General features: G+C 42.1%; 1 protein-coding gene across 2 annotated transcripts in view; it reads right to left on the bottom strand.

Annotated features, from left to right (window-relative positions):
* RTTN (rotatin) overlaps positions 1-23,893 on the bottom strand; it is a 110,932-nt gene that overhangs the window by 28,554 nt on the left and 58,485 nt on the right. For both annotated transcript variants that reach the window (XM_035124661.3, XM_060277923.2), the window contains exons 29-37: positions 21,471-21,599; positions 19,632-19,736; positions 16,744-16,902; positions 14,564-14,635; positions 10,395-10,587; positions 7,518-7,600; positions 5,610-5,718; positions 3,796-3,994; positions 1,489-1,579 (exon numbers count right to left, since the gene is read on the bottom strand). In XM_035124661.3, coding sequence (XP_034980552.1) covers positions 1,489-1,579; positions 3,796-3,994; positions 5,610-5,718; positions 7,518-7,600; positions 10,395-10,587; positions 14,564-14,635; positions 16,744-16,902; positions 19,632-19,736; positions 21,471-21,599 — 1,140 coding nt within the window. The remainder of the gene's footprint in view (positions 1-1,488; positions 1,580-3,795; positions 3,995-5,609; positions 5,719-7,517; positions 7,601-10,394; positions 10,588-14,563; positions 14,636-16,743; positions 16,903-19,631; positions 19,737-21,470; positions 21,600-23,893) is intronic.

The raw sequence follows: 23,893 nt of genomic DNA, 5'->3' as shown, positions 1-23,893 counted from the left end.
CGAGGACGGTCCTGGAGGAACACATTCAGATATCGGGCCTGAGATTCCCCACCCTTGTCTTTCATGATTAAACCACCATTGCTTTCTTTCTAGCAGAAGTTGCTCTGGTACCTGAAACCAACAGCAGCTAATAGCATATTTTTGAACCTGTTTTGACCAGAACTGGTGAGCTTTGAACTAGGGTTGTGCACCAGATTCAGCCACAGCCCCAATCCTGAAACGATTTTGACTAATTTGAGCAGAACTGGGCTTTGGTCGAGACAGGTCAATACAGTCCTGGACTGGGTTGCCTGGAACAATCTGGGCCTGCCAGCTCCACCCTCCCAAACCATTTCAGGTCTGGATTTGTGTCAGGTATGCAGAAAAATCTCAAGACTACTGTTCTTCAGAGTTTCTAGCTTCCCAAGTATCCCCCAAAACTTAACAATGGTGTCAGAAAGGTGTACAGATTCCAACATGGCTATGAATTAGGCTAAAGGAGGTTTAAAAGGATTGTGTGTTGGAGGAGGGTTGGCCTAAATGCTTTACTAAAAGGCACAATAAACCCAGAGACATGATGTCAAAAGGAAAAAATGGGGAAGGAAAAGAAACCAAGGGTTCAAATAGCTGCTCCTTCACTGGCCAATAAGATGGTACCATGTTGGTCTCCCCCTTGCCCCCCTACCTGGGAGGCAAGGGGTAGAGCCTCCCAGAGGAACTTGGTCTTCTTGCTGCTGGCTAAGGCCAGATTATGTTTCCTAATGACTCTGCAGGCCCAGGGTGACTGGCAGAAGGAAGCCAAACCTGGAAACGACTGCTGCTTCTCCACTGCAGCAGAGAAGTGGTCTGTCTGAATCGCAACACTCGTCCTATGGGGATCTCTTGCTTGTTACCTTCCAGATGTTTTGGAATATAGCTCCCATGAGCCTCAGTCAGCATGACCAATGGTCAGGTCTGATGGGAATTGTAATCCAAAACATCTAGAGATCATCAGTTTGGGGAAGGTCTCGTTAGGAGTGAAGTAGCATTCAAGGAGAGGAGCTGGGAGATTAAAAGGGGGAAATGTTTCTTCCACTTCACCCTGCCCCCTTCTGCAACTCCCCCCCCCACATACATGTATGACCACTATACAAAATGCAAAATGCTGTGGGTTTGCATTTTAACACTCCCACCACCTTTTCTTTTCGTCAATGAGTTGTACGTAACTCTCTTACTCAATTAGAATTGTTTCCCCTTAAGCAAAAACACATTTTACTCAAACAAAAAGAAGGAGACCTTTCATGGGGTTCACTGAATCAATAAAATGGAAGGTTATTAGGTATGCAACCCTACAACTCACTAACTTGGAAAAAAAACACTCAACTCAACAGCCTTTATTTCAGAGTTGCTCTGTATTTTTTAAGCACATTAAGGTGCAAACCTGTGCCTTTCAGTAATTAAAACATGTGCTGCATCCTGCCCATGCACTTCAAGAGAATGGAATAGAAAAGAAATATGTATGCCACCAACCTGAATTTTTGTGTAGTCCATATGAAAAGGCTGAGGAAGCGGTGCTTTCATTTCCAAAATACATCTCTCTATCAAGCTGGAATTTACTAGACTACCATGAAACAAAGACAACTGCGTTAAGGACACAGGCATAAACTTAACTTAACATTTTGACACAGTGTGAAACTGTAGCCTAGACCATAATACCCTTCATACGTTTTTGGACATAAACTCCCATCATCCTGTGCCCAGCATGGTCAATGATAGGGGGTGATGAAATATGTAGTCTTTAACATTTGGAGGGCACCACATTGGCTACCTCTGGTCTAGACTGTTGGTATGACTGAAGAATGTGTGAGACAACAGGTATTTCAAAGACAGTAATTTCCACCCTCAAAACTTTGCCCTCACTCATATGTTACCTGGCTTCCTTGCCTTGCGAAAACCTAGCACACCTCCTTCCCTCCACTATAGAAAGGACATAATGCAAGTGGGTTCTCCATGTTAGCATGACAGGCTGGACACGCAAAGAAAAGCAATTTCTCTCCCTCCAGAAACAAACAAAAAGATGGGGGGGATGGAGAAGACAGGACAAGTCACACAAACAGGATGTCTAAGTCAGGGGTGGAAAACTGCAGCCTTCCAGATGATGCAGGGCTGCAACTTGCAGGAGCCACAGCTAACATGACCATTTATGATGGATGAGGGGACTTGTCCACAGGTTTCACACTCCATCTTGAAGTGATTCAATGTTCAGCTGGAGGCTGCAGTTCACATTATGCCATCTGCTGGAGGGAGGAGAGCACAGCACTTCTTCCCACTAGTGAAAGTCTTGGGTAAGACATGACTGGGAGCTAAAATAGCCCAAAATGACAGGATTTAGACTTTTTCTCTTTCCAGAAAACAGCAGATGGAGTTAGGGAAAGTGGTGTGGGTTTTTGATCAGGAGCTTGAAGCAGGAAGAGACAATTAAATCAGTCCAAGCCCCACACTGCGGTCCCAAACAAAATTGGTACCCTGCCTTTGTCATAGCTCGTGATCATTCTCCAACCCAGTTAACCCTTCCTTAATGTGCAGAAATCTGGTAGTCTCCCATAAAAGTTTGTTTCAGTGATGTTTTGAAAGGTTCAGCCTGCCATCTTGATTCAAAATGGCATTCAGTTGTGTCCAAACAGACGAAAGCCTGCACCTTTATCTCAGGAATCATGGTGCATAATTTGGATGTACCTTAGGAAATGTCCACATACATAGTGAACATCCTAGAACAAGCATGTCCAACAGGTAGATCGTGATCTACCAATAGATGACTGGACGTCTGTGGTAAATCACTGGCTCCCCCCAAAGAAACAAGTTTGGCTCCCCTAAGAAAAGCTCAAAATCTTTGCCCTGCACCCCTAAAAAACTGGGCTTTCTTCCTCCCTAAAAAAAAAAAAAGCTCAACAATTGCCAGTCTTTAACTCCGTGATTGCAGTCTCTTGGGAGTTGGCCACTCCTGTTCTAGAAGATGTGGTAGGTTTAGCACCAACAGCAGCAGCAGCCTATTTAAAAGTCTAATTTAAGCTAGGAACCTAATGGTTCCACCTCTCATAGTCCTCACTCAAAGGATGTTGACTCTCAGCTGACTGTCCTACGCTTATTACAGAGAAGGGAAGTGCAATACACTGCAGTCAGCTGTGGGATGTAGTTTCCTTGGAGACAAACTGTAAGTTGCTACAGTTCAGCCAAGACGATAAAAATAGCAATACTCCTAGCATAAAGGCTTTAGGTCTTCTCACAAGACTGTGCTCAGTGGTAGATTTGAACTGGGGACTTCAGAGCTATCAGCTCTTGGCATCTGTCGCTATCTTATTAGCAGACAGACTAAAGAACTAAGGTTTCTCTTGTCCCTCTTGAATAATGATGCTAATATGGTATAAATAAATCACAAGCACATTTATCATACAAAACTTGTTTCACTGCCTATAAACACCAATGTACCGTATCTGCCAGTGCTTCCAAAGTACACTCTTTTGCAAGTGTTCCATTTAGCATGACTTGTCTACGCTTGTAGCATGCAATCTGAAGACTTCATCGTCCACCATAATAAAAAGACAAGTTACCACTTTGCTCAAAAGTCGAAGTAAAGTAAAAGTAGCTGAACTATAAAGAGATTTCAAATCTGCTCTACTTTCTGCAAAATGCTCTGGTTCTCCTAGTTCAATTTTAAAAGGATAACTTTGAATTCTCAGAATACTCAGCGGCTGGATCAATATCTGTAACAAAGGCTTTGGGTAGCGCTTGTCCCATTCAGTTTCTCGTCTGTGACCTCAATAGCTATTGATCTCTTACCTACTGAGAGCAGTTAGTGTCTGTGCTTGCTGAAGAGCAACGCCGGTGTCTTTGGGAGTGACGATCAGCAGGTTGTCCAGCAAGCCGCACACCGCTGACAGGAGAGGGGGTGTGACCACCGCACACTGATTGGGTCTAATGGTAGACTGCGGGGAGTCATGCGGACTTGAAGACGCTGTCGTCGTTGTGTCACTCTGACCTACAACACACAATTTAGAGAAAGAACAAAACAAGCAGGTACTTGGAAATGGATTTACATAAAATGCGGCGGTATACGTCTCATTGGACACGAGTTGAGCTGAGTAGGAGAAAAGCCAGAGCTCAGTGGCAGAGCATCTGCCTCGCATGCATAAGGTCCGAGGTTCAATCCTCAGCATCTTCTAGGTAGGGCTGAGAGAGAACCCTGCCTGAAAACCCTGGAGAGCTGCTGCCAGTCAGTGCACACAGTACTGAGCTAGATGACTCAGTGGGTTTGGCTTGGTATAAGGCAGCTTCCTATGTTCCCATCAGTTTCGTTACAAATCATAGAAATGGAAATCATAGAATTGCAGAGTTGGAAGGGACCCTGAAGATAATCAAGTCCAACCCCCTGCAATGCAAGAATATGCAGCTGTCCCATATGGGGATCAAAGCTGCAACCTTGGCATCGTCAGCACTATGCTCTAACCAACTGAACTATAACACATCATATGTGAAACGTCACACAAGACCTGTTGATGTGCTATTGAATGGAATGCCTCCCCTTTGGGATAAATATGAGCAGTCCAGGTTAGAGGCCACAGGAGTGGAGAGGACAGGGTCCTTGGCAATGAAGACTTTCCAAGATATGGGTGGGACGCAGTACAGTTTATAGCAGAGGTTCCCAATTTAAGGTCTTCAAGCTTTATTCAAGTGGTCCGCAGCATGTCCGCGTCAAATAGTCACAGTGGTTTTAAACTGTATTTATATTGCTTCCTTTATTTCTTACATTGTTTTTTATTGCATTGCAATTTGAATTCTATGGCATGCAAATTGCCGTACAATAAAATACAATATGTAAGAAACAGAAAAAGCAATAAAAATACAATTAAAAATCATATAGCGTCTAGCACAGCACACTTGCTATAGAAAGAAAAATCGTTAAGTGGTCCACCAAGGCCTTCAGCAATTTTTAAGTGGTCCATGGGGGGATGGGGAAATTGGGAGATCACTTGGTTTAGAGCTCTTCAAAATTAAACTGTGCAATCTTGAGATATGTGAAGGAAGACCTGTGCATTCAGCTATTACCTTTTCATCCTCTCCACACCTTGAACACTGTGAGACTTGCAAAAATGAGCAACAGCATAGGGCTGAGTGGAGGTTACTGTTAGGTGACTATGGGGTTGCGGCGCTCATCTCACTTTCGGGCTGAGGGAGCCAATGTTTGTCCACAGACAGCTTTCCAGGTCATGTGGCCAGCATGACTAAACCACTTCTGGTGCAACGGAACACCGTGACGGAAACCACAGCGCACGGAAACACTGTTTACCTTCCCACCACAGCAGTACCTATTTATCTACTTGCATTGGCATGCTTTTAAATTGCTAGGTTGGCAGGAGCTGGGACAGAAGAACGGGAGCTCACCCCATTGCGGCAATTTGAACCACCTACCTTCTGATCGACAAGCCCAAGAGGCTCAGTGGTTTAGACCACAGTACCACCCATGTCCCTGTTAGGACCTGTTAGGAACTGGGTGGCAGGAAAGCGCCCCCTGGCATGCATGCAAATAGCATTCTGCATCAGGATCATGGTTAGTGATTTGTTCCAAATGAATTATTTTCATAATGCCTGCTTACCTTGTGCCATGAGTCGATTAAGCGGCACATCGCGAATTCTAGCTATAAGTGGTGAGGTGGGCAGCTGCAGTTCCACAGCACAGCCTGGAGATGGCAATGAGGAAATGATCTAGGAAGCAGAACCAATAATTACATTGCCTCCTGTTAACAAATGTCCATATATATTCACAGAATCATAGAGTTGGACAGGACCATGAGGGTCATATACTACAACCTCCTGCAATGCAGGAATGTCTTGACCAACATGGGGCTCGAACTCACAACCCTAAGATTGAGAGTCTCATGCTTCTACTAATGGCCAACTTTCATTTGCTGGAATCCAAAGAACACCATGTGTGAACAGAAAGAATTTATTGGGGGGGGACAAACCCAATTGTGTTCACTGATCTCCAAAATGCAGCCTAAATTTAAAGCACTTCAATGGTTAGGTATCTATCACTTCAATGGTTAGGTATATAAAAATAGCTGGCTCTGCCCAGCATCAGCTTGAGCTGTTAGTAATTTACATAATTAAAAACAGAAGAATGGGATATAATAAACTGGATTTTAAAGGCATTTTTAGTGAAAAGGACTTACTCCCAGAAAACATCACAGAGTTTCAAAGTTCTTTATTCCTAAATTGTGCTACTTGGGTGATTTAGATTTTTAGAGTTCAGGGGAAACAAGGTCTTAAGACACATAAAAAAATCAATAATAATTTTAGCTAGTTATAAAAATAAGTCTTGTTAGCTTCTTGCACCAGCTAAGCCTTTTCCAATAATGGCTTGCCAGTGGGACGGAAGCTGAATGTAGACATTTTCCAGTATCTAAACCAGAACACTCACAATACACATGTATATCCTTTGCACCACTGGTGAATAAAAATTCTCTCCAGGAGAGCAGGTAGAAAGGATTTTGGAAACTGGGTGAAAATGGTTTTTTTTGGGGGGGGGGCTCTTGATATGTCATATACAACATAGCAGCCTATCTATGGAAGATCAAGCTGTTTGTGGACTTTTTTTTTTACAAGACAGCAACACAGTTAACACATTTTCAGAGTGAACTATTTTTCGGGATGATTGAGCCTTCTTCACATACCCTTCCTCACAGAATTACTGACAGTCATGTAAGTCACAGTAAGGCATGCAATACTTTTATTATTACCTGGTGAAAACCAATAGCTTTTAATTTGTTAAAAGAAGAACAAAAAGCTATGTAAAATAAATAAGATTAGAAACCTAAAAGGAAACGCGAGGAGGGGTTATGTGACAAAGTGCAGGTAACTTGCATCTTATGTGAGGGTTACGTTTATGGCTGTCACACATCTGGATCATGGGAGTTGTAGGCCAAAACATCTGGAGGGCCGCAGTTTGGGGGTGCCTGACATAGCTTCACTTCTCCTCCTTCCCTCAGCCTTCCTCAATCTTTTGCCAGCTGCTGACGCCTCTCCTCCTCCAACTCCTGCTGCACTTTTTGTTCTCCCCCTGCAAACTTTTCTCTTTTTTAAATAACCCCTCTTTCCAAATTACCCCAACTGCCCCCTTTCTTGGGTTTTCCTGTTCTCTTTCTATTTAGAAAACCCAACTCAGCTGTTAAACCCTCCAGCTTGCTTACAGTACCAAATTTCTTAACAGCTCTCTCTCTCTCTCTCTCTCTCTCTCTCTCTCTGGGCTGAATTTTCCTTGCTGCTTGCTGCTTCCTCTCTCAACAGAGAAGCCCAGCCCAGCCCCACAGAAAAGCAGAGAAGGAAGGTTGTAGGGAGAGGGGCCTAGCTGCACCCAGACCACCCACCAGCCCTTCTTTTGGCCCACCCCACCTCCTTTCTATTTTATTAATTGTCCCCAGCCAAGGGACCTCTGTTTTTCCAACAATCCAATTAAACAGTATTGAGCTCCCCTTACAGTGGTAACTTGTCATTTTAGAACTCACCACAGTGTCAGAGGTTGACTGTGAACTTGGAGATTGGCTTTGAGCAGATACGACTCTCCAGAGAGAAAGTGAATCATCAAAATCTGGGGGTGGGGGAGAGAGAAGAGAGAAAAATGTAGCCTTTTAAAACACCTTGAATCAGTGCTTCTCAAAGGGTGTGGTACGCCACACTGGTGTGGCAGGAGAGGATGGCAAATGTGGCAAGGACAATCAAAGACACATTTAAATATTTCAGTGTAGTTTAGTATCTATCTGTCTATCTATATATCTATCTATCTATATACACTCAGAATATAGAAGGATATATTTTCAAAATCAAGCACTGCTACGAGTTGTTTCTTTTTGTTTTCCGATGAATTTCGTATCAATTAAAAAATCAATGTGGCACAAGCAAATTTTTATTCTGAATGTGTGGCCCAGAGAAAGAAGTTCAAGAACCACTATATTGTATGCTCACCTCTTGCTTTGCTGGTGAATCCATCAGCAAAGAAAAATGACAATAATACCTTTGTGTTTTTTTTTAAAAAGGGAAGAATCTCTCAGACATTCCACAAACTGCAAAACAGAGATATTTTGCTGTAGAACAGGGCAGACAGAAACCATTAGACAACATAGAGCTATGCTTCAGAGGGGTGTGTGTGTGTGTGTGGATACATATAGTACAAATCTATGTTAAAACTACATTGATTAGAGTGATTTTGCAAATTCTCTGTTCTATTTATTAATCAATATGACTAAAAATTGTGACAAGTAAGCTGATGGGTTCCAGTTATGATATTATGAAGTGATCAGGTTCTGGAGCCACAGGAAAGAACTTAATCGATCAATGACTGAGAACTGTCGAGTCCTTCTTCCCACTGCTTGCCTCCACCAAGCAGCAATAAACTGTCCTGATTTTTGTTCACATCCAATTTTTGTGTTATGTTTCACAGCCATGAGGGCTAGAAATAGGCTTCCACATTTTTTGCTCACCATGGCAACTATGCCCATGACCAGCCTTCTTTTCAGCCTTAAAGCTTTAGAAAATGAGCAGAGATTATTCTGGTCGTTGCACAACGAACCCTGCTTCCACGCCAGCTCCAGGAGGGAGAAAGGTTGGAAGTGGTGTCTGGAGCACCTCAGCCACAGAATGGCCAAACTGGCAACTCTTCACTCCCATTTCCTAGTAAGAAAGGTGGCAGGGAGTTCCTTGGACAGTGATGCTAAGATACCTGGAACTCCCTGGCTGCAAATCTGTCAAACCAGGTCAAAACAATACCAAATTTTGCGGCTTGGCTAGCCAAAAATGGCTGACCCACAGCTATAAAAACTTGTTGCTTGTTTTTAACAACAATAAAAAAATTAGGGATGTGGGTGTCGCTAGGGACACGGGTGGCACTGTGGGTTAAACCACTGAGCCTAGGGCTTGCCGATCAGAAGGTCGGCGGTTCGAATCCCCGCGACAGGGTGAGCTCCCGTTGCTTGGTCCCTGCACGTCAGTTCAAAAGCACGTCAAAGTGCAAGTAGATAAATAGGTACCACTCCGGCAGGAAGTAAAAGGCGTTTCTGTGCACTGCTCTGGTTCGCCAGAAGCGGCTTTGTTATACTGGCCACATGACCTGGAAGCTGTACGCCGGCTCCCTCGGCCAATAAAGCAAGATGAGCGCCGCAACCCCAGAGTCGTCCACGACTGGACCTAATGGTCAGGGGTTCCTTTACCTTTACCTTTACCTTTAAAAAATTGACTGCAAGGCATTCCACATTGGAATTCAATATTTTCCCTTCTAACTACTGGATATTGGGGGGGATCATTAACCAACTTTTGTAACCTGCCATGCTACTGTGAATTGAAGGGCAACCCATAAATAAATAAATTTCAAGGAAGCACTGCTTTCTGATTCAGCTTCTTCCTCTCAGCTTTCCCCAATGCTTTGAAATCTTAAGTGCTGAAGCTCAACCGTGAATCAGGCATCACAAATCCTCACATAAATTCATCCTATGGGCCTTATTAAGGAATCAACACCCCGTCACTGTTCTTTACAAGCACACATCCCTGATACCGGTATATTGATTTATGCAACAGCTCACTACTTCCCCTCCTACCACAGTGGAAAGCAAGCTGTTTTTCAAACTGAGTGAAGCAGCAAAGCCAGAAGACTGATGCTGCTGTTTCCCCACGTGACACAGCAAAAAAAACGGGGTCACCACCAAGTGGGCCCTCCACAGGGAGTTGCAGCCAGTCTGGTTCTCTGAAGAGCGTATCTGTAGGATACATATGTTTCCAAGCACCCACTTCGCTGCATTAGCATTTTCTATGTTTCAGCACATGGACTTCAAAAGTGTACCTATGAAGCAGACTTCATTCCCTGTGGAGAGTTGGCAACGCTTTCTATGATCTGGAAGTACGTAGAATGTTTCAATATCCCCAATATGGAATTATTCACAGTGCATCACTAAGACAACCGCTTAGAAACAGAAAAGTGAAATGCTTGCAGATAGTCATAACAACCCACGTACTGCTTTTTTCAGATTCTTACCATTGTACTAGAGATTCATCCTTCTTGATGTTCTAATTAGATTTCAGTTTTTCTTTCTCCTGCAGCCCATTATTTATCCTTCACTAAGAAAGGAATGGGCTATCTCTAATATGTTTCTTCCACCTCCGACTATGAACACATTTTAAAACCTCATAATTGCTTCTCGGATACTGAACCAGATGACGTGGTATTACATTTTCAAGAGACTGGCCGACTATTTTAACTTTTAGACACAAAAGGATAATACTTTTAGAAGACTCGCACAGAACAAAACAAAAAATCACAAGAAGAAAATGTATTGAGAACACATGGAACCGCAACCAAAATTTAAACCAAATGAATTCTTTGAAGTGTCACTTACCATTTATGCTACTCTTTTCAGCTGCCTGGCTGCCTCCCAAGGAACAATGCAGATCAAATGTATATCGACCTAAGTAGCACTGTTTCACCATCTCATTCAAATGCTCGTAGAAGCGACAATGATGTAACAGAGCCTGCAAGGCGGTTTTTCCAGTGAGAGATAGACCAGATTCTTCATCATTCACACAAGGTCCCTGGCGGCAGGGGGTAACATATATAAAAATATATAGTCATTAAAAAGACCCTCACAACATTGGTTCCCAACCAATGAGAATGAACACCTCTTCCGTCAGAGCAGGAAGTGGCAAGGGTTGATGCCATGAAACCATGAAAATGCAGGAAAGCATATCCCCAGAATTCATCTCTGAGAATCTCAGCTTCATTTTAAACAACAAAATTGCTGCCAACTTATGCCAGGAGAATTGGGACTCGGAGAAGCTGCTGAACAGGGTTTCAACTGGTCAGAGGCAGGACATCCCTTGTCATTCTTACAGACGAAAGATTTGTGCATAATACTAACGTCTGGGGGAAATCACGCAAATCCTGATAATTTATAGTTTGCATAATTCTCTCCCGACACTCCTACCCTCACACCTGATCATTTGGGGGGCTGAACGCAGTGCAGGGTAAGAAATAACTGCAATACTTGTTTGAGATGAAGTGTAATCAGAATATAAAATAAGTTTTATAACTCTGAAGTTCTTTTTAAGTAAACTTGCATTACAAGATGGGAATCTACATGCAGAAGATCTCGGTAATGTGCATTCGTTGACTCAAGCATGACAACTACCTACTCAGGGAATTCTGCTGACTTCTAAGCGTGATGACATTGAGTCAAAGTTTTTATATTCGGCCCCATTGATGCCAATACTAAATCAAGAATGTAATAATAGTATTGCTTATGCCAATAAAGGCCAATATATAATAAAATATATCTGTAAAAACTTATCAGTAAAATATTAACCTGAATTACAATAATCAAGGTGCTAAAAATGGCCAGTTTACAGGAATGGTTGGGGGCGGGGCGGGCGTGTTGTATGCCAAGCATAATGTAGCACCATCTATCCCTGAAAGACTAATCAAGAATATATCAGCATCTTTTGAGATGTTTCCCACAATAAATTACTCATCAGAACACATATATGGTAATTCCATTGAAGTAACTTGCTTAAAATTGAATTACACTGCCACAAAGTATAATTATGGGTAGTTTAGTTCTAAACCTTGAGTGTCATCTCATATTGGCTACTTCAAAAGTGTCCAATTATCTTTTAATCTCCTTTACAGGAATGTAAGGGAGCAACCCTGAATATATTCTGTTATTAAAATGAAGAAGAAGAAAAAGCAGGAGCTCCTTTTGAACTACCGCTTTCTAAGGCACTTCTGGTATATCTGAAAATCCTTTGAAATACATGAACTGCAACTGGGAAAAATAGATGTGCCTGGATATAGCAGCTCTAAACTTTACATCTGAACTTTACACAGAAATACTCTCCCTGCTCCCGACCACCCATGGCAGACAATGTTCACTGAGTATACCGAGGTTGTACACTGATTGTAGGGATCATCCCCACGAAAGAGAGCAAAGTAGCATTAGAGAATGAATCCAACAGAGACTCTGCAATGCATTTGATCCTGCCAATGTCTTCTAACTTCCCAGCAGCTTGGATCCCAAGATAAGTGAACATAAAGTTCACGGACGGAGTTTCCCATCCTCTTCTCCTCCCTGCAGCTCCTGAAATATCAGAGGGGCCTTCTGGACAAAGTGGAGTGCAGGGAGCTGCTGGCGGGAAAGAAGAGTAATCCAAAATCAGGTAGGGGAACCTTCCAGCACTTCGCCATATTCACTTATCTTAGGATCCAAGCCACTGAACACATGAACTTTTCTGTGCAATCAAGTTAATTGGTTATATTAGACAAGCTACAATGCTATAAGTAGAATGTATATTAAAATATATTACTTATTTTATTTATATGTCACCTAATATAAAAAAGTCTCTAGGCAACCTACAAACATAATAAAAATACAGTTAAAAACAGCAATAATTAATGCACCAACAAAAACAGAATTACATCAACAATAACAAATGGCAAAAACATCACGTCTTGGGCCAGGATAACTCATTAAACTCCATCAAAATGCATGGGAAGGTCTTAACCTGCTGTCAAAAATATGCTTAAAGACAGCTCTGGACCATTAAAAAAAGCCCCCAAACTCATTAACTGCATGAATTATTTGATCCCGGAAAACTTGCTTTTGTTGATGATGGTTCTTCTGCCTTTTTCTGCAATCAGAGCTCCAATAAAGAAAAACCTATGTCAGTTCAATGGTATCCCATGGAGGTATTTAATATAGATTTTCAGAACTATACTGATCTTCTTTCAATGTTAAAATAATATCTATCTTCACTCTGCCAGAACAAGTAGGTTCTAGAGATACAATTCACATAATTATGGATCTACTGTACAAGGCGGAGTGTGGTCTGCTTGTTCCAAGACACTCCTGGGGAAATAGGTTCTAAATAACTCCTGCCAAGTTTATCCTTCTGCCTTGGCTAAGCCACACAACAGTATCTAGGCCACAGAGAAATGTTTGAACTTAGCATCCATTTTAAGGCTAGGGCTTGATATCTCCTGCTCACAGGAGGATTATTTTACATTTATTTTAAAGCACCAAGTGGGGATGAAATGCAACCCAAAGATGTCCCTCTTCTACTCGTGCGAGTCTTGCAAAGCTGTGAAAAGTGTTATTAGTGCCTGCACAAGTGCTAGTAGACCACACTTCCAGTGGCTATTTCCCCTTCTGCTCATGGTTATTTAAATCCAATCCATTTTTTAAAAAGATCAAAAGGATACATTTACTATTGACACAGTTCTTTTTAAAAGCATTCACAAAATGTTTAAAAGGTATTTCACAAACCTATTAAAAACGCTTTAAGGTGCAGCTTCAAAAGAACTGACAAGCTCAAAAAGGCAGTTTACCAATTTTTTCTATACTAATCCGTGCTGGCATCGTTTCCTCCTACAAACAGGCATTTCATTTCCCAAACTAATCTTTCTGGGTCCCTGGAGCTGCTATATAGCGACGCATTAAAGTCCATTATTACGAAAGCTCTTTAGTACATCAAGTACCTGCAAATTCCTGCTTCCCTTTGCTACCACTGCCTTTGAGTGGAGCATTGCCAGCAGATACAACTGCTGGCCATCAGCCCATGTGAGGAAGTCCCGCCCCAAGGGAGACCGAAAATAGGGTATTCTGTTTCCGACTGTGTCCCATTCTTCCCATCCCATCTGCTGAAGATGCTGGTGAGGCAGCAACAATAGCAATAGAGCTGAGGAGCGGGCTGTGACCTCCTCCCCCAAGATGCCCACAAGAGTCAATACCCACAGTGACAAGGGCTGGGAATAGCTGGTGCCATCTGCTCAGAGCAACAACATCTGGTGATCTAAGAAAACGGCTCCAAACAATTCCTCTTCCATAGTACCTCCCATTTTCTGGCACATGGCACCATCATTTGATTCCATGATGGCACCTGGCATTCTGCAGTCAGCTTTAAAGAGGACACTTGTATCTCTCATCTCAGGAATTCTATCAGACAAGCTGGACGGCAATATTCCAGAAGCATTTTTTCCATGCACCTTATTGGTTCAGGGTAATTGTGAGGGCAGTATCATCCACCCACATATCAGACTTTGCTGTTGTGAACAACTCTTAAAACCACCATAGTTGAAAAACAAATATTGTAAAATAAAATTCATCAACAAATTACATCCATCACCCCTCCAAACAGAAGTCACACACTTTGATCCCATTATGGTAATGGGAAAAAAGATTAAACACATGCCTCATATTAAAAGCAAGTGAAATTGGCAGTGTTCTTTAACTAGCTGAAGCCCTAGGTTAAGTTGCAAGTCCACTCTGTAAGGCTAGCATAATTTGAGAACGATGATATTTTGGTTTTGCCCAGTAGAGAAAGAATGTTGGGGGAGAGGAAATAATTCTTTTGCTTGTCCCAATCTTTACTGAAAACAGGGTAAGAATGTTCATTATTTCCACTTCTAAAGTACATCTAAAGCAGCTTGTACCCTTCTCTTTCCTCTAACAAGGTTATAAATATTGGACGCAATTATATTGATGAGCAATGGAAACACATCAAGTCAACTAGTCACCTGCCAAATAGAGTCTTTAACCTCTTCAGTGGGCAGTGGAATCACCAAAAGATTCTGAAGAATAAATGCAGCCTGCAAAGAAAAATCAAACATCAACAGTGCCACCTGGCTGCAGCTACATAATTGAAGACAAGAAGGTTGTTTCAGATATACACAATATCATCAGAAGTAATGTTCAAGCCAGTTTCACCTTCTATTTTAAGGACTTCAGAAGCTATTTGGACTTTTGATTACTCAGTGAGTCATTTGGGGGGGGGGGAAATCAAATGTTATGCTGTCTTGTCAAGTTGAGGGAGGGGAAGTGCCACTTTATTTTTAGGATAAATTTTCACTGAGGACAAAGCATGAAAAGCTGAAACATCCATTACACAGAAAATACACAACTGCATGCACTTGACTTATTTTTAGTATAATTTTCTTTAATTGCTAAGGTTTTCTGAAAATTGATTTCTACATATTACTTTCTTTTCTATCATGTCTAACCTGTTTGTTTACATAGTGCAGAAACAGTAGGCTTCCACTGTGTTGGGAAAAATTATGAGGACTCATGTTTGTTCCTCTACGTTTCAGTGAGGATGTCTGCTTTGAATCACAAAATAAAAAAGAGTGACCAATAGCTGAAGAGCTTCCTCTTTAATGACTTAAAAAAGAGAAAATGCCATAACATTTCAGCATAATAAATCCTACCCGTCATATCTAAAAATGCCATTATAACAGCAAGAATGAGGGAAATCTTTTTTTTAAAGAGCAAAAGTAATTGAGTTTGGGATTCAACTGACCCGTTTGGAAGTGACCATCAATGTAGGTTATACCCCTTATCTCCTGTCTGTGCCCCACAACATCACCAGATATACTCCGGAGGGCTGGGAGAATCCCCATAAGAGATTTAGGGGAGTGGGGTGGGAGGAGAGGGGTGAGAAAGATTCATCATTCCATATGTTCACCATAGTGCTACACCGACTACAACCCTATGAAGTGTCCTAAACCAATCAGGGAACATGGTACTTTTAGTCACTGTGCTTTCTACCACTTTGCTTCGGCATACCTAGATACACTCTAAATAGTGTTAGAATGGTAGCCTCTCAGAAAGAGAACCAACATTATGCAAGATTGTACTTCAATGGGGATGAACACGGCTGTCCTGGCTCCCGTCCAAAACCAGGCAACAAAGGTGTCTACTTGTACATAAAGAAGTAAACTTTTATTATGGCAGCCCAACAGAACAAACTCTGTATCTACAAAAGAGCAGAATCTAGCCCTAGTGCTCTTACAGGATGAATAGCAGCAATAAATGCAATGCAGTAGCAAGAGTTCCAAGACTGCATTAGTGCTTCAACAAGTTTCCCCATCTTCCTGCCAAGCTTTAAACAGAGGTGGAGAAAGATTGGCTACTTGTGCGACCTATTGTCTCTACAAGCATGCCATTCTCCTTCGTCAAGGGACATGTGTCTCCACTTTCTTTTGATGTGCCATCTCTCCTTAGGAGAAATCTTCAGAACCCTTCTGTCACAGAAGTCTGAACTCTGCTCCCCCATCATCCTTCACAGTCTGGGAAGGGGCAGCCCCTGGGTCACCTACCTCTGAGGTCTGGGTGCAGGGTTGGGGGTGCTTCATCTATTGCACCTCTCTTCCCTTCTGAGTCTCCATCGTCAAGTGCTCCAGATCAGAATCAGAGCGCCCAGGGAGGACCATGACACTGACAGAGGGAGAACTGTTTAAACTCAGTTTAAGAGTCTAAATGTGAACCTGCCCTAGTTTCACCTAAATTGTATTTAGGTTTCAGGTGACAAAAGCAGAAAATATCTGAGTACACAATCTTCTTTTGCTGATGTTGGGTATTTCTTCTTCCTCTTCATAACCTTCAGTACTCAATACACAGGCTCAAATGGGGAGTGTGAAGAGAGAGATGATAAACATTTATTGGATTCCACGCAATTTTACAAGTCCGTCAAAGTTATCTCAAAGTTTCCCCAATAAAATTACAGAAAAAGTCAAGTAATGCTTGTTTTGAGAAAGTGACGTAAATTATTGCAACCCTGTATCCACTTATCTTAGACTAAGTATACATTGAACTCAATGAGACTCACTTTTGAGTAGACACCTAAACACATGTGCTGTAAGAGAACTTGAGAAAACTATCACAGAACAAACCATTTTTACCGGGAGCAGAATTTACATACCTCTCTCCGGACCATGCTGCATTCAGACTGGTCCAGAAGGATGTTAATCACCGTTCCCCATAAGCCTCCTGATATGTTCTGGCAGCTTTCAGCCAACGCGAAGCAACCTACTTCGAGGGATGTAAGTGCTGATCCTATGGCGAGGGAGGTGAACTTTACCTAGAATTAATGAAAATCAAAACCATTTACACATTAAAATTCAACTTTTCTCCCAACCTTCACAGTGTGTTTCAGACCACGTCCCCCACCATTTAGAAGTTTGTTTGAAAAATTGCAAATTGATTCTTAAAACCAATAATATGATTTTAAAACATTTTGCCTCAAGGCTGTTATGGAATATTTTTTAATAAAAAGTTAGGTCACAAAGACCTAACAGTTTATGGAAATGTAAAACTCGCTCATAAAAGTATTTAGGACAAGCAAAGTTTTAAAAGCTTCAATACAGTAATATTAATGCATGTAAAGTGAACAAAAACCATTCATTCATTTACTGAATCGGTAAGACTAATAATAATAAAAACCCAAACCTTTGTCCTGCCTTCCTTTTCCTCCATACTATTATTAAAATAGCATGGGGGAAAATCTGTTTCTTGACTGAATTATTCTGAGATTAAGAAGGAAAGATAACACCCTTTATTCTAGAAACTGCTGAATGGTGACTATTGTCCTATTATATTTTAGATAATCATTCTAGCATAGCATCCATTATGCCCACCGAGACATTTCATGGTGCCTTTGAGGTCCCCACCCCTTCCTCTGCTGAAATTACATTTGAGAGCGGAATCCTCTTGTAGCCAACAGAATATGCCATGGTGTCTGTTTCATTGTCGTGCATGTGCGGTGTCCATGAGTTTCCCCAGTTTGCAAATGCACCCTTGAGCCTCAAAAGGTTGGCAACCCTGATTTAAGCCCTAATGTCAACTTGTACCATCCCCACCCCAAAACTTGCAAAGAATTCTAAGAACTGCTCAAAACAAAGCTCTCAGATGTTTTACCAGATTGGCGTCTCCACCCCCATCATTCAGCCCGGACACTGAGGTCCAGCGCCAAGGGCCTTCTGGCAGTTCCCTCACTGCGAGAAGTGAGGTTACAGGGAACTAGGCAGAGGGCCTTCTTGGTAGTGGCACCCACCCTGTGGAATGCCCTCCCATCAGATGCCAAGCAAATAAACAACTATCCTACTTTTAGAAGACACCTGAAGGCAGCCCTGTTTAGGGAAGTTTTTAATGTTTTAAGTTTTATTCTGTTTCTAAGGTTATGTTGAAAGCGGCACAGTGGCTAGGGAAATTCAGCCAGATGGGCGGGGTAGAAATAAAAAAATGTTGTTGTTGTTGTTGTTGTTTTATTTATTTTTTCAATAGAATTTGAGGGTTTGCTTTTGGGGGGGCAGAAAAACTGAACAACTGTGGATGCATAGAAACAAACTTTGTAAGAAAATGGAACACCTGGTTTTTCTTCCCACAAACAGGAGATTACTATGCTTAGGAAGAATGGATGAGGAGCCCCTTAAGGTGAACAATGACACTGGCATCTGCAAGAGGTGGCTGGCTTATACTGCAGCAAAATATGCAAAATTCCTTTTGGCAGAAATAGGCAATGTATTATAGCAGAAAAGGTGAGAGAGGCTTTTGTTCTGCAGTTCATGTTTCTCATATTGATCCTTACACTGAAAGGCAAAAGAAGCTGTTAACAGCAGCTATTCTCTTGGATGCCAACCTAGTTTATAAGTAGGTAAGGTACTGTTGGAATGGAAGAGATTATTTCACCTCTGCCCTCCCCACTTTTCTTGTGTCTTGAAAAAAATGTATATATTGCTATGAAAAATTGATATTTTCCTCTGCTGTCATCTCCCTTTTCTCCCATGTTCAATTTACGCAGGGGACAAATGTTTCAAGAAGCAAAATGTACAGCCTTTAGCCTTCATTACCCATTGTTGTTATCCTCCAAGGCTGAGCAATTTTTTTAAGCGCCAAAAGCCACATCAAAAATACTACAGGTGCCAGAGGACGAAAGAAAGCTTATATGATTTAACCATTAGCTGTGTGCAATTAACAAGTTTGCATACAGTGTTCATTAATATGGACAGGTGCCATAATACAGCTTGTCAACATGTTGCACTTATACAGCAGCACAATTATTCAGTCAAGTCGTTTGGGCATCTTTACAAGTGGGACTTGGGAGACCTGCTGTAGTACAGGTGAGTGCACAACTGGTTGTGAAGTTCCTTGGTGTAAGCTTCCTACTATAACAGTTCACGTTGAAACCACAAAGTAATTCCACTCACCAGTCCCCCCAATCTTCAGGTGGGAGGAATCCAGAAGGAAAGAAGGAGAGTGGGAGAAAATTAAATGGTTTGAATGTCGTCTGTTTCCCTACCCCAGGCATCCCCAAACTTCGGCCCTCCAGATGTTTCCCATCATCTCTGACCACTGGTCCTCTTAGCTAGGGATCATGGGAGTTGTAGGCTAAAACATCTGGAGGGACGCAGTTTGGGGATGCCTGCCCTACCCGCTGCTATGCATGAGGAGAGTTGGACATGAGACAAAGCAGGATGGGTGCAACACTCCTTGTACTCCAGCGCAAGGAATGCATGGAATTTTCTCCCAATTTTAGCACAGCACAATACACCTTCCCTGATTCCAGAGGGCAGAACATTTCACTCTGTACTGAGCATCCACTAAATCGCCACAGAACTGCTGGGACAATCTTGATCTGCCTCCACACCTCCAAGGTTGGGAGGAAAGTTGGCTGCTCAAACTTGCCAGGCAGCAACGGCGCACTTGCCATGAAAAGTGCGTAAATGACCTTGTGCAGATTGGACAACATCATCTGATTTTTGGTATTGGAAGCATGAAGCCAATAATTCCAACAGAGAGAGTTTTACTGACCTCTGGATCTCTGTCTACCCATAATGGAATCAGCCAAGCCAAGCCTTGCCGAGAAACAACTTGTTCTTCGCTGTTATATGGCAAGAACCAGAGAGATATCCAGTCCTAAAAGATAAACAGATGAATCCTTAACCTCAAGGTAGCCTTCATATAGCACAATCTAGTCATTATTTATTCCAGCATTTAAAATTGTGCATTAGTGTACACTTTTAAAGTACAGTGGTACCTCGGGTTAAGAACTTAATTCGTTCTGGAGGTCCGTTCTTAACCTGAAACTGTTCTTAACCTGAGGTACCACTTTAGCTAATGGGGCCTCTCACTGCCGCCGCGCCACGATTTCTGTTCTCATCCTGAAGCAAAGTTCTTAACTTGAGGTACTATTTCTGGGTTAGCGGAGTCTGTAACCTGAAGCGTCTGTAACCTGAAGCGTCTGTAACCCAAGGTACCACTGTACTACTTACAATAAGGCGCAAAGACAGGAGACTCTATCCCAATGGTACACCATAAGGCACAGTAAGGCCATGTGTAATCTGGTAATGATAGGAACCTTGGAAGGAAATTAAATAAATAGTCCTAAATTGCTACCTGTTGTTTACAATGCATAATTTTCATTTGACATACAACTGCCTATTGAAAGTTTAAACCTGTCTGAGCCACATGAATGCCGAGAGTCATTTGAGCTGCTCAGGCTGAAAGTCACTGCTGAACAGACTAGATTGGAAATACAATTTCATGCCAAGGGAAAAGTAAAAAAAAAAATGCAAGGAGCTGAAATGCTCTGTTGTTCTAGCCCAACTTCCTCCAGTCTAGGAATGGCATTGCAGTGGGAAACAATTTTCATGTTATTTATTCCAAGTCTTAATTGGGATCTCAATATTTATTTATTTTTTGGGGGGGGTTGAGGAGCTAGACCCCTACTAGGCCATGTAGGGTTGGGAAACAGCAGGGTTTCCCAAAATTGGGCTTACAGCTGTTTTTGGACTACAGTTCCCTTCATTCCTGACCACTGGTCCTACCAGCTAGGGATGATGGGAGTTGTATTCCAAAAACAGCTGGAGACCCAAGTTTGGGAAACCCTGTAGTACAGTTTCCATGGTTTACCCTTTCCTACTTCCACTCCTCCTGCCAACCTAGCAGTTTGAAAGCACGTCAATGTGCAAGTAGATAAATAGGTAAACAGCTGCAGCGGGAAGGTGAACGGCGTTTCCGTGCGCTGCTCTGGTTCGCCAGAAGCAGCTTTGTCATGCTGGCCACATGGCCTGGAAGCCGTACACCGGCTCCCTCGGCCAATAATGAGAAATGAGCGTCGCAACCCCAGAGTCGGTCACGACCGGACCTAATGGTCAGGGGTCCCTTTACCTTACTTCCACTCCAGTGGATTTTAGTATAGGGCAAAGAACACATAAACTATGTATATTAAACAAGTTGTGCTCCACATTCTATAAATGAATATTAATATCTCCAAGTATATAATCAAACCCTCTTCTGAAAAACATTTTTAACGCACTGATTCTCTCCTCCCTACAACCGTTATCGCCTCTCTTGGATGCTACTGCAGCAACACATTCCTGTCTGGAAACCAAGGTTGGTTTTTTGTTCCATGAACGCACTTGTGTACAGCTTGAAGAAGCAAAGGTTGATCACGGTGCTCATGTTAACACTCAGACTTAACAATTGTTTACCAAGGCCCCCAATAACAAATGCACCCACTGAAATGCAAATCTGCTATCACAGAGTACTGGTGGTGCACAGAGTTGACAGCTAATTAGAACTGTCAGTAACTGCACGTTATCCGAGTAGCTTAAGCTAAGAGACAAGGGCCACTGTTATTCCTCTTACCGCATTTGGAGCCTGAGACATCATTTCATGGGACAAGTGAAGCAAACAAAGGATGGCGCTCTTTGTGACACCTTTCCCCATGAAAGACATGGCATTTCCTCCCCATTCGACATAAAAAGATGAGATGACCTGGAAAGAAAAACATAGAACGATAGCTTAACCGCAAACTACATTCTGATGTATGTAAGCTGAACTGCAGATGTGAGTCAATGGCACCCACAAAGACAAGAAGTTGTTGTTGTTTAGTCATTTAGTCGTGTCCGACTCTTCGTGACCCCATGGACCAGAGCATGCCAGGCACTCCTGTCTTCCACTGCCTCCCGCAGTTTGGTCAAACTCATGTTCGTAGCTTCAAGAACACTGTCCAACCATCTCATCCTCTGTCGTCCCCTTCTCCTTGTGCCCTCCACTAAATAGACACTTTCCCATGCTGTTTTCAAGAGCAGATTTATAAGCAGACATTTCAAAATCCTGTTCCTGTGTCAAGCAACTCTCATTCACACTTTATGTCATCTATCTCTTCTGGATCGGCAATTTCCCCATCTTACTACTGTATTACAGTCAACAAGTCTCCACAAAAGAAGTAAAATTGTAACAAAGTAAGGTAAGCATATACAGGGGATAGGGATATCTATTACCTAACTCAGATAATATTATGATATCTATGGCTGTCTCGGGCACAAACATAATGAAGCAGTATGTAAGGTTCTGGCAAGATAAAGACAAATTCTGTTGCTAGTTACGGGAAGAGTGAACTGCATATGTTTAGTATAGGAGTACTGCACTTCAAATCTATATTTCCTATGCGAAGTTAGATATTGCTTTTTGGATAGATACTTTGGCAAGAGACTAGAAGGTTATGTTCATGACAAAATCCTGTTGTTTCATTTCTAGCACGGCAACACACACACACACACACACACACACACACACAAATTTAGGGTTTCAATAATTTTTTTACTATTTGTGGATTGAACAAATATAAAACAGAGATGCTCATTAATTTTGTTGTTTTGGGGATATGCAAAGTAAACACACAAATTTGCTTTTAATGAAGTTAAAAGCCTGTAGTACAAAGCAGAAGCAGTCACCATCTGGTCAGTGACCATTTCAGATGGGAAGCTGTGTAAGAGCTACTAGCTTTCTTTGAAGGAAATACAAAGCAGACAAAAAAAACCACCTAAATTAAATGGCTCCAATTTCAGAAGCCACTCTACATTGAGATCTCCCCTGATTTAGCCACCAATTAGAGATGCATCACAGCATCACATCCCATTTTTAATTTATGTAATCAGCCATCAGCAGGACTTCCACATCTGCACTCAGTTCGGCACTAACAATTACATAAAAAGGCCAGCCCTTTCTATAAACAGCCCTGTTATTAGCCAAGAATGACATTTTAAGAGCGGAATTTAGAAAGAAAAGCAGAAGTCTATTAAATAATATTTTATTTATACATCTAAGTGACATAGAATCCAAATTCAGGTTTAAACTCCCACTTCTTCCCCATTTTACCACAACAGGTTATCAAAAACATTAACATGTTTATTACAGAATGACAGTAATGGCAACATTTCTGCCCTAAAGAAACTTTGCTTCATAATGAAGACCTTTCAAAAGGGTTTGGAGTCCTAAAAGACTAAGGAAGCCCACATGTAAGGGAAACTTTATTCTATTTCATTACTTACAAACTTCTGCCTAGCTTTAAATGCCAGAAGAACTGCTGTGGCAAAAAAAAAAAAAAATCAAAAGGAAGCCACAACCAGCTTTTATTGCTTCTTCTCCATGGGTTTATCTATGTATTTCAAATGCAACCTAACAGCTTTATTGACCTTTAAAGCCCTAAACAGCCTCGGCCCAGTATACCTGAAGGAGCGTCTCCACCCCCATCATTCTGCCCGGACACTGAAGTCCAGCGCCAAGGGCCTTCTGGCGGTTCCCTCACTGCAAGAAACAAAGCTACAGGGAACCAGGCAGAGGGCCTTCTTGGTAGTGGTGCCTGCCCTGTGGAACGCCCTCCCATCAGATGTCAAAGAGATAAACAACTACCTGATATTTAGAAAACATCTGAAGGCAGCCCTCTTTAGGAAAGTTTTTAATGTGTTTTTAATCTTTGTTGGAAGCCGTCCAGAGTGGCTGGGGAAACCCAGCCAGATGGGCGGGGTACAGATAATAAATTATTTGTTGTCGTTGTATAATGAGCTTTCTGCAAAAATGAAATATTCTTTGCTGAACAGTATGGCGTGTTCTGGTCCATGGGGTCACGAAGAATCGGACACAACTAAACAACAACAACATGTCAGTATAAACGAGTTCATTCAAAAGTTGTCCCATCAGTGCTGTTTGTGGGTGGGCAGGTGGGTGATGGCAACTGTGGTTATTCTAGCTTGCAAAACTTCCTTGCCTGTCGGTATCTTTCCTAC

The sequence above is a fragment of the Zootoca vivipara genome, chromosome 8 (assembly GCF_965207765.1).
Source record: "Zootoca vivipara chromosome 8, rZooViv2.hap1.1, whole genome shotgun sequence".
In the NCBI taxonomy this organism is placed as follows: Eukaryota; Metazoa; Chordata; class Lepidosauria; order Squamata; family Lacertidae; genus Zootoca; species Zootoca vivipara.
Note: the sequence above shows the minus strand (reverse complement) of the source record. Positions and strands in the feature narration are given on the sequence as shown.